The 13,769-nt window shown below is 37.1% G+C and overlaps 1 protein-coding gene across 1 annotated transcript in view; it reads left to right on the top strand.

Annotated features, from left to right (window-relative positions):
- LOC121938398 (sodium channel protein type 4 subunit alpha B-like) overlaps positions 1–13,769 on the top strand; it is a 37,936-nt gene that overhangs the window by 8,572 nt on the left and 15,595 nt on the right. The window contains exons 15-19 of the mRNA XM_088079472.1: positions 12,006–12,077; positions 12,168–12,269; positions 12,402–12,758; positions 13,025–13,184; positions 13,353–13,528. Of these exons, the coding sequence (XP_087935598.1) occupies positions 12,006–12,077; positions 12,168–12,269; positions 12,402–12,758; positions 13,025–13,184; positions 13,353–13,528 (867 nt within the window). The remainder of the gene's footprint in view (positions 1–12,005; positions 12,078–12,167; positions 12,270–12,401; positions 12,759–13,024; positions 13,185–13,352; positions 13,529–13,769) is intronic.

The raw sequence follows: 13,769 nt of genomic DNA, 5'->3' as shown, positions 1-13,769 counted from the left end.
GTCCAAAAAGGACTACAACAACTATAGGACTACAAGAACTATAGGACTACAACAACTTTATGATTACAACAACTATAGGACTACAACAACTACAGGACTACAACAACTATATGACTACAACAACTACAGGACTACAACAACTATAGGACTACAACAACTTTATGATTACAACAACTATATGACTACAACAACTACAGGGCTACAATAACTATATGACTACAACAACTACAGGACTACAACAACTATATGACTACAACAACTACAGGACTACTACAACTACAGGACTACAACAACTATATGACTACAACAACTACAGGACTACAACAACTATATGACTACAACAACTACATGACTACTACAACTACAGGACTACAACAACTATATGACTACTACAACTACAGGACTACAACAACTACAGGACTACAACAACTATATGACTACTACAACTATATGACTACTACAACTACAGGACTACAACAACTATATGACTACTACAACTATATGACTACTACAACTATATGACTACAACAACTACAGGACTACAACAACTACAGGACTACTACAACTACAGGACTACAACAACTACAGGACTACAACAACTTTATGATTACAACAACTATATGACTACAAAAACTACAGGACTACAACAACTTTATGATTACAACAACTATATGACTACAACAACTACAGGACTACTACAACTATATGACTACTACAACTACAGGACTACAACAACTACAGGACTACAACAACTATATGACTACTACAACTACATGACTACTACAACTACAGGACTACAACAACTATATGACTACTACAACTACAGGACTACAACAACTACAGGACTACAACAACTATATGACTACTACAACTATATGACTACTACAACTACAGGACTACAACAACTATATGACTACTACAACTATATGACTACTACAACTATATGACTACAACAACTACAGGACTACAACAACTACAGGACTACTACAACTACAGGACTACAACAACTACAGGACTACAACAACATGATGACTACAACAACTAGAGGACTACAACAACAAGACGACTACAACAACTTTATGATTACAACAACTATATGACTACAACAACTACAGGACTACTACAACTACAGGACTACAACAACTATATGACTACTACAACTATATGACTACAACAACTACAGGACTACAACAACTACAGGACTACAACAACTTTATGACTACAACAACTATAGGACTACAACAACTACAGGACTACTACAACTTTATGATTACAACTACATGACTACAAAAACTACAGATCTACAACAACTACATGACAACAACAAATACATGACTACAACAACTATATGACTACAACAACTATATGACTACAACAACTATAGGACTACAACAACTAAAGGACTATAACAACTATATGACTATTACAACTATATGACTACAACAACTACAGGACTACTACAACTATATAACTACAACAACTATATGACTACAACAACTATAGGACTACAACAACTACAGGACTACAACAACTTTATGATTACAACTATATGACTACAACAACTATATGACTACAACAACTACAGGACTACAACAACTTTATGATTACAACAACTATACGACTACAACAACTACAGGACTACTACAACTACAGGACTACAACAACTTTATGATTACAACAACTATATGACTACAACAACTATATGACTACAACAACTATAGGACTACAACAACTAGAGGACTACAACAACTTTATGATTACAACTATATGACTACAACAACTATATGACTACAACAACTACAGGACTACAACAACTTTATGATTACAACAACTATATGACTACAACAACTACAGGACTACTACACCTACTGGACTACTACAACTATATGACTACTACAACTTTATGATTACAACAACTATATGACTACAACAACTACAGGACTACAACAACTATATGACTACAACAACTACAGGACTACTACAACTACAGGACTACTACAACTACAGGACTACAACAACTTTATGATTACAACAACTATATGACTACAACAACTACAGGACTACAACAACTTTATGATTACAACAACTACAGGACTACAACAACTTTATGATTACAACAACTATATGACTACAACAACCACAGGACTACTACAACTATATGACTACTACAACTACAGGACTACAACAACTACAGGACTACAACAACTATATGACTACTACAACTACAGGACTACAACAACTATATGACTACTACAACTTTATGATTACAACAACTACAGGACTACAACAACTACATGACTACTACAACTACAGGACTACAACAACTTTATGATTACAACAACTATATGACAACAACAACTACAGGACTACAACAACTTTATGATTACAACAACTATATGACTACAACAACTACAGGACTACTACAACTACAGGACTACAACAACTTTATGATTACAACAACTATATGACTACAACAACTACAGGACTACTACAACTATATGACTACAACAACTACAGGACTACAACAACTACAGGACTACTACAACTACAGGACTACAACAACTTTATGATTACAACAACTATATGACTACAACAACTACAGGACTACTACAACAACACGACTACTACAACAACAGTACTACAACAACATGATTACTACAACTATATGACTACAACAACTACAGGACTACAACAACTATATGACTACAACAACTACAGGACTACTACAACTACATGACTACAACAACTACAGGACTACAACAACTTTATGATTACAACAACTATATGACTACAACAACTACAGGACTACTACAACTACAGGACTACAACAACTTTATGATTACAACAACTACAGGACTACAACAACTTTATGATTACAACAACTATATGACTACAACAACTACAGGACTACTACAACTATATGACTACTACAACTACAGGACTACAACAACTACAGGACTACAACAACTATATGACTACTACAACTACAGGACTACAACAACTATATGACTACTACAACTATATGACTACTACAACTACAGGACTACAACAACTACAGGACTACTACAACTACAGGACTACAACAACTTTATGATTACAACAACTATATGACTACAACAACTACAGGACTACAACAACTTTATGATTACAACAACTATATGACTACAACAACTACAGGACTACAACAACTACAGGACTACAACAACTTTATGATTACAACAACTATATGACTACAACAACTACAGGACTACTACAACTATATGACTACAACAACTACAGGACTACAACAACTACAGGACTACTACAACTACAGGACTACAACAACTTTATGATTGCAACAACTATATGACTACAACAACTACAGGACTACTACAACTACAGGACTACTACAACTACAGGACTACAACAACTTTATGACTACAACAACTAGACTACAACAACAACAGGACGACTACAACAACTATATGACTACAACAACAAGAGGACAACAACAACAACAGGACTACAACTACATGATTACTACAACTATATGACTACAACAACTATATGACTACAACAACTACAGGACTACAACAACTTTATGATTACAACAACTACAGGACTACAACAACTTTATGATTACAACAACTATATGACTACAACAACCACAGGACTACTACAACTATATGACTACTACAACTACAGGACTACAACAACTACAGGACTACAACAACTATATGACTACTACAACTACAGGACTACAACAACTATATGACTACTACAACTATATGACTACAACAACTACAGGACTACAACAACTACAGGACTACAACAACTACAGGACTACAACAACTTTATGATTACAACAACTATATGACTACAACAACTACAGGACTACAACAACTTTATGATTACAACAACTATATGACTACAACAACTATAGGACTACAACAACTAGAGGACTACAACAACTTTATGATTACAACAATATGACTACAACAACTACAGGACTACTACAACTATATGACTACTACAACTACAGGACTACAACAACTACAGGACTACAACAACTATATGACTACTACAACTACAGGACTACAACAACTATATGACTACTACAACTATATGACTACAACAACTACAGGACTACAACAACTACAGGACTACTACAACTACAGGACTACAACAACTTTATGATTACAACAACTATATGACTACAACAACCACAGGACTACTACAACTATATGACTACTACAACTACAGGACTACAACAACTACAGGACTACAACAACTATATGACTACTACAACTATATGACTACAACAACTACAGGACTACAACAACTACAGGACTACTACAACTACAGGACTACTACAACTGTATGATTAGAACAACTGCAGTACTACAATAACTACAGGACTACAACAACTATATGATTACAACAACTATATGACTACAACAACTACAGGACTACTACAACTACAGGACTACTACAACTACAGGACTACAACAACTTTATGATTACAACAACTATATGACTACAACAACTACAGGACTACAACAACTATATGACTACAACAACTACAGGACTACAACAACTACAGGACTACTACAACTACAGGACTACAACAACTTTATGATTACAACAACTATATGACTACAACAACTACAGGACTACTACAACAACTACAGGACTACAACAACTGTATGACTACAACAACTACAGGACTACAACAACTTTATGATTACAACAACTATATGACTACAACAACCACAGGACTACTACAACTATATGACTACTACAACTACAGGACTACAACAACTACAGGACTACAACAACTATATGACTACTACAACTACAGGACTACAACAACTATATGACTACTACAACTATATGACTACAACAACTACAGGACTACAACAACTACAGGACTACTACAACTACAGGACTACAACAACTTTATGATTACAACAACTATATGACTACAACAACTATAGGACTACAACAACTACAGGACTACAACAACTTTATGATTACAACAACTACAGGACTACAACAACTATATGATTACCACAGCTATATGACTACTACCAACACGGGACTCCTACAACTATATGACTACAACAACTATAGGACTACAACAACTACAGGACTACAACAACTATATGACTACTACAACTACAGGACTACAACAACTATATGACTACTACAACTATATGACTACAACAACTATAGGACTACAACAACTACAGGACTACTACAACTACAGGACTACAACAACTTTATGATTACAACAACTATATGACTACAACAACTACAGGACTACAACAACTTTATGATTACAACAACTATATGACTACAACAACTACAGGACTACTACAACTACAGGACTACAACAACTTTATGATTACAACAACTATATGACTACAACAACTACAGGACTACTACAACTATATGACTACAACAACTACAGGACTACAACAACTACAGGACTACTACAACTACAGGACTACAACAACTTTATGATTACAACAACTATATGACTACAACAACTACAGGACTACTACAACTACAGGACTACTACAACTACAGGACTACAACAACTTTATGATTACAACAACTATATGACTACAACAACTACAGGACTACAACAACTATATGACTACAACAACAACAGGACTACTACAACTACAGGACTACAACAACTACAGGACTACAACAACTTTATGATTACAACAACTATATGGCTACAACAACTACAGGACTACTACAACTACAGGACTACAACAACTTTATGATTACAACAACTACAGGACTACAACAACTATATGACTACAACAACTATATGACTACAACAACCACAGGACTACTACAACTATATGACTACTACAACTACAGGACTACAACAACTACAGGACTACAACAACTATATGACTACTACAACTACAGGACTACAACAACTATATGACTACTACAACTATATGACTACTACAACTACAAGACTACAACAACTACAGGACTACTACAACTACAGGACTACAACAACTTTATGATTACAACAACTATATGACTACAACAACTACAGGACTACAACAACTTTATGATTACAACAACTATATGACTACAACAACTACAGGACTACTACAACTACAGGACTACAACAACTTGATGATTACAACTATATGACTACAACAACTACAGGACTACAACAACTATATGACTACAACAACTACAGGACTACTACAACTACAGGACTACTACAACTACAGGACTACAACAACTTTATGATTACAACAACTATATGACTACAACAACTACAGGACTACAACAACTACAGGACTACTACAACTACAGGACTACAACAACTTTATGATTACAACAACAATCTGACTACAACAACTACACGACTACAACAACTATATGACTACAACAACTACAGGACTACAACAACTACAGGACTACAACAACTTTATGATTACAACAACTATATGACTACAACAACTACAGGACTACTACAACTACAGGACTACAACAACTTTATGATTACAACAACTACAGGACTACAACAACTTTATGATTACAACAACTATATGACTACAACAACCACAGGACTACTACAACTATATGACTACTACAACTACAGGACTACAACAACTACAGGACTACAACAACTATATGACTACTACAACTACAGGACTACAACAACTATATGACTACTACAACTATATGACTACAACAACTACAGGACTACAACAACTACAGGACTACTACAACTACAGGACTACAACAACTTTATGATTACAACAACTATATGACTACAACAACTACAGGACTACAACAACTTTATGATTACAACAACTATATGACTACAACAACTATAGGACTACAACAACTACAGGACTACAACAACTTTATGATTACAACAACTATATGACTACAACAACTACAGGACTACTACAACTATATGACTACAACAACTCTAGGACTACAACAACTACAGGACTACAACAACTATATGACTACTACAACTACAGGACTACAACAACTATATGACTACTACAACTATATGACTACAACAACTACAGGACTACAACAACTACAGGACTACTACAACTACAGGACTACAACAACTTTATGAATACAACAACTATATGACTACAACAACCACAGGACTACTACAACTATATGACTACTACAACTACAGGACTACAACAACTACAGGACTACAACAACTATATGACTACTACAACTATATGACTACAACAACTACAGGACTACAACAACTACAGGACTACTACAACTACAGGACTACAACAACTTTATGATTACAACAACTATATGACTACAACAACTACAGGACTACAACAACTTTATGATTACAACAACTATATGACTACAACAACTACAGTACTACTACAACTACAGGACTACTACAACTACAGGACTACAACAACTTTATGATTACAACAATAAGACGACAACAACTACAAGACTACAACAACTACAAGACTACAACAACTACAAGACGACTACAACTACAGGACTACTACAACTACATGTCTACAACAACTATATTACTACTACAATTATAGTACTACAACATCTATATGACTACTACAACTACAGGACTACAACAACTCTATGATTACAACAACTACAGGACTACAACAACTTTATGATTACAACAACTATATGACTACAACAACTACTGGACTACTACAACTATATGACTACTACAACTACAGGACTACAACAACTACAGGACTACAACAACTATATGACTACTACAACTACAGGACTACAACCACTATATGACTACTACAACTATATGCCTACAACAACTACAGGCCTACAACAACTACAGGACTACTACAACTACAGGACTACAACAACTTTATGATTACAACAACTATAGGACTACAACAACTAGAGGACTACAACAACTTTATGATTACAACTATATGACTACAACAACTACAGGACTACTACAACTACAAGACGACAACAACGACAAGAGTACAACAACTATATGACTACTACAACTACAGGACTACAACAACTATATGACTACTACAACTATATGACTACAACAACTACAGGACTACAACAACTACAGGACTACTACAACTACAGGACTACAACAACTTTATGATTACAACAACTACATGACTACAACAACTACAGGACTACAACAACTATATAAATACCACAACTACAGGACTACAACAACTACAGGACTACAACAACTATATGACTACTACAACTACAGGACTACAACAACTATATGACTACTACAACTATATGACTACAACAACTACAGGACTACAACAACTACAGGACTACTACAACTACAGGACTACAACAACTTTATGACTACAACTATATGACTACAACAACTACAGGACTACAACAACTTTATGATTACAACAACTATATGACTACAACAACTACAGGACTACTACAACTACAGGACTACAACAACTTTATGATTACAACAACTATATGACTACAACAACTACAGGACTACTACAACTATATGACTACAACAACTACAGGACTACAACAACTACAGGACTACTACAACTACAGGACTACAACAACTTTATGATTACAACAACTATATGACTACAACAACTACAGGACTACTACAACTACAGGACTACTACAACTACAGGACTACAACAACTTTATGATTACAACAACTATATGACTACAACAACTACAGGACTACAACAACTAAAGCACTACAACAACTAAAGGACTACAACAACTACAGGACTACAACAACTACAGGACTACAACAACTGTACGATTAAAACAACTATAGGATTACAACAACTACAGGACTACTACAACTACAGGACTACAACAACTTTATGATTACAACAACTACAGGACTACAACAACTTTATGATTACAACAACTATATGACTACAACAACCACAGGACTACTACAACTATATGACTACTACAACTACAGGACTACAACAACTACAGGACTACAACAACTATATGACTACTACAACTACAGGACTACAACAACTATATGACTACTACAACGATATGACTACAACAACTACAGGACTACGACAACTACAGGACTACAACAACATTATTACAACAACAACTATATGACTACAACAACTACAGGACTACTACAACTACAGGACTACAACAACTTTATGATTACAACAACTATATGACTACAACAACTACTGGACTACTACAACTATATGACTACTACAACTACAGGACTACAACAACTACAGGACTACAACAACTATATGACTACTACAACTACAGGACTACAACAACTATATGACTACAACAACTACAGGACTACAACAACTACAGGACTACTACAACTACAGGACTACAACAACTTTATGATTACAACAACTATAGGACTACAACAACTACAGGACTACAACAACTTTAGGATTACAACTACTATATGACTACAACAACTACATGACTACAACAACTACATGAACACAACAACTACAGGACTACTACAACTACAGGACTACAACAACTACAGGACTACAACAACTTTATGATTACAACAACTATATGATTACAACAACTACAGGACTACTACAACTACAGGACTACAACAACTTTATGATTACAACAACTACAGGACTACAACAACTTTATGATTACAACAACTATATGACTACAACAACCACAGGACGACTACAACTATATGTCTACAACAACGACAGTACTACAACAACTACAGGACTACAACAACTATATGACTACTACAACTACAGGACTACAACAACTATATGACTACTACAACTATATGACTGCAACAACTACAGGACTACTACAACTACAGGACTACAACAACTATATGATTACAACAACTATATGACTACAACAACTACATGACTACTACAACTACAGGACTACAACAACTTTATGATTACAACAACTATATGACTACAACAACTACAGGACTACTACAACTATATGACTACTACAACTACAGGACTACAACAACTACAGGACTACAACAACTATATGACTACTACAACTACAGGACTACAACAACTATATGACTACAACAACTACAGGACTACAACAACTACAGGACTACAACAACTACAGGACTACAACAACTTTATGATTACAACAACTATATGACTACAACAACTACAGGACTACAACAACTTTATGATTACAACAACTATATGACTACAACAACTACCGGACTACTACAACTACAGGACTACAACAACTTTATGACTACACCAACTATATGACTCCAACAACTACAGGACACCAACAACAACTATGACTACAACAACTACAGGACTACAACAACTATATGACTACAACAACTTTATGATTACAACAACTATATGACTACAACAACTACAGGACTACAACAACTACAGGACTACTACAACTACAGGACTACAACAACTTTATGATTACAACAACTACAGGACTACAACAACTTTATGATTACAACAACTATATGACTACAACAACTACTGGACTACTACAACTATATGACTACAACAACTACAGGACTACAACAACTATATGACTACTACAACTATATGACTACTACAACTACAGGACTACAACAACTATATGACTACTACAACTATATGACTACAACAACTACAGGACTACAACAACTACAGGACTACTACAACTACAGGACTACAACAACTATATGACTACAACAACTATAGGACTACAACAACTACAGGACTACAACAACTTTATGATTACAACAACTATATGACTACAACAACTACAGGACTACAACAACTTTATGATTACAACAACTATAGGACTACAACAACTACAGGACTACTACAACTACACGACTACAACAACTATATGACTACTACAACTATATGACTACAACAACTACAGGACTACAACAACTACAGGACTACAACAACTTAATGATTACAACAACTACATGACTACAACAACTACAGGACAACAACAACTTTATGACTACAACAACTATATGACTACAACAACTACAGGACTACAACAACTATATGACTACAACAACTACAGGACTACTACAACTACAGGACTACAACAACTATATGACTACAACAACTATATGACTACAACAACTATAGGACTACAACAACTACAGGACTACAACAACTTTATGATTACAACTATATGACTACAACAACTATATGACTACAGCAACTACAGGACTACAACAACTATATGATTACAACAACTACAGGACTACTACAACTTTATGATTACAACAACTATATGAATACAACAACTACAGGACTACAACAACTATATGACTACAACAACTACAGGACTACTACAACTACAGGACTACAACAACTATATGACTACAACAACTATATGACTACAACAACTATAGGACTACAACAACTACAGGACTACAACAACTTTATGATTACAACTATATGACTACAACAACTATATGACTACAACAACTACAGGACTACAACAACTTTATGATTACAACAACTATATGACTACAACAACTACAGGACTACTACAACTACAGGACTACAACAACTTTATGATTACAACAACTATATGACTACAACAACTACAGGACTACAACAACTATATGACTACAACAACTACAGGACTACTACAACTACAGGACTACAACAACTACAGGACTACAACAACTTTATGATTACAACAACTACAGGACTACTACAACTACAGGACTACAACAATTTTATGATTACAACAACTGTATGACTACAACAACTTTATGACTACAACAACTATAGAACTACAACAACTTTATGACTAAAACAACTATAGGACTACTACAACTACAATAACTGTAGCACTATACTGTATGTATTTTCCAATACAGATACAGAGAATACAGAGTTCACAGATGAGCTCAGTACTCTGACCCCTGACCCCTGACTTCTGTCCCCTGACCCCTTTCGTCTGACCCCTGACCCCTGACCCCTGACCTCTGTCCTCTGACCCCTGACCCCTAACCTCTGACCTCTGTCCTCTCTCAGGTCTTCCAACTGGTCTACACGGTGGAGTTGCTCCTGAAGCTCGTGGCCCTGGGCCCCTGTGGATACTTTAAGGTCTGACTTCCTGTTTGTCAGCTGCTCGGTATTGATGTCTCACAGCGGTTGCCATGGTAATGTGTGTCTGTTCTGTTGCCATGGTTACAGGTGAACTGGAACGTCTTTGACTGCATCATCATCACAGTGACTCTGCTGAACCTGGTCCTGGCGGACATTCAGGGACTGTCTGTGCTGCGCACCTTCCGATTGGTCAGTGTGTCCTCATCACAGACTGCTCAGCCAATCACTGCCCACCTGTCTGTCCACCTGTCTCCTCACCTGCCTGTCCACCTGTCTGTCCACCTGTCCCCTCACCTGCCTGTCCACCTGTCTCCTGTGCAGCTGCGGATGTTTCGGTTGGCCAGGTGGTGGCCGTCCTTACACGACTGGTTGAGGATGGTTTCGACGTCGGTGAGGGCTCTGAGGGAACCGACTATCCTCCTGCTGGTCCTGACCTTCTTCTTCAGCGTGGTTGGCATGCAGCTGTTTGGGACAGACTACAAAGACCACGTCTGTCGCATCTCGATGGACTGCCAGCTCCCCCGCTGGCACATGAATGACTTCTTCCACGCCTTCCTGGTGGTCTTCAGGGCGCTGACTGGGGAAAGCGTCGAGACCTTGTGGGACTGCATGCAGGTCTCAGGCCAGCCCCTGTGCCTCATCTTTTTCATGGTGCTCCTGGTCCTTGGAAATCTGCTGGTGAGTCCTGAGTCTGAATCTGTTCCTGGCCCCTATCCCTGATTGGTCTGGTTTAAACCCTGAATGTGTTCCTGGTATTGTTCCAGCTCCTGAACCTGTTCCTGGTCTGTTTTTAACCCCTGAATGTGTTCCTGGTCTTGTCTCAGATGCTAAACCTGTTCTTGGTCTGTTTTTAACCCCTGAATGTGTTCCTGGTCTTGTCTCAGATGCTAAACCTGTTCTTGGTCTGTTTTTAACCCCTGAATGTGTTCCTGGTCTTGTCTCAGATGCTAAACCTGTTCCTGGTCTTGTTGCTGAGCCCCCTCAGCAGCTACAGTCTGACAGAGGAAAAAAAGAAAATCAGCATGCAGATCTCCATAAACAGGATCCAGAGGGCTGTGAGGACTCTGCTGGGAAAGAAGACCCAGATGGACCCAGACCACAAAGGTAGGACCAGACCTTGAACCAGACCGCAGACTTCATTACTGACTTTCTGAACTTGAACGTGACATTGGTACAGTTGATCCGTTGTCTGATTGTTGGTTCAGTGTTGTTCAGTTCTTGGTGATCCTCAGGTTCAGCAGCTGGTTTTTGACTGATTTCTTTCATAATCAGCGGTCAGCAGTGACCAAGAAAACAGGAAGGAGCTGCTCGCCATGACCGCTGTGACATCCGAGCAGCCAGAGTCAGAGGTCACCGCCCTCAGTAGTGACCAGAACAGCGACTCCTGCTGGGTCTCCGCTGCCAGTGACGTGAAGGTGCCTGAGAGGGAAAAAGACAAAGAGAAAAAAGTAATCTGTGTTCTTTACTTCTGCAGCATTTAAGCTCAGACTGAACTGTGGCGTCCTCAGCAGGGTTGTTCATCAGGTGTCCGGGGTTAAATCGTGTCTCTGTCACACCTCCGTCCATGTGAGGAGCAAAGCTCTCTCACAGTTACACGTACCGACTCTCTGCAACAGCCTCCAACAAAAACTGTCCACGCTCAAATTCATCCTGTTTCTGTCGGCATCAGAGGACGCTTGTAGTCGCTGT

The sequence above is a fragment of the Plectropomus leopardus genome, chromosome 7, assembly GCF_026936395.1.
Source record: "Plectropomus leopardus strain MGB_pleo_1.0 chromosome 7, ASM2693639v1, whole genome shotgun sequence".
Lineage (NCBI taxonomy): Eukaryota > Metazoa > Chordata > Actinopteri > Perciformes > Serranidae > Plectropomus > Plectropomus leopardus.
The sequence above is the reverse complement of the archived record's forward strand: the minus strand, read 5'-3'. Positions and strand labels throughout refer to the sequence as shown.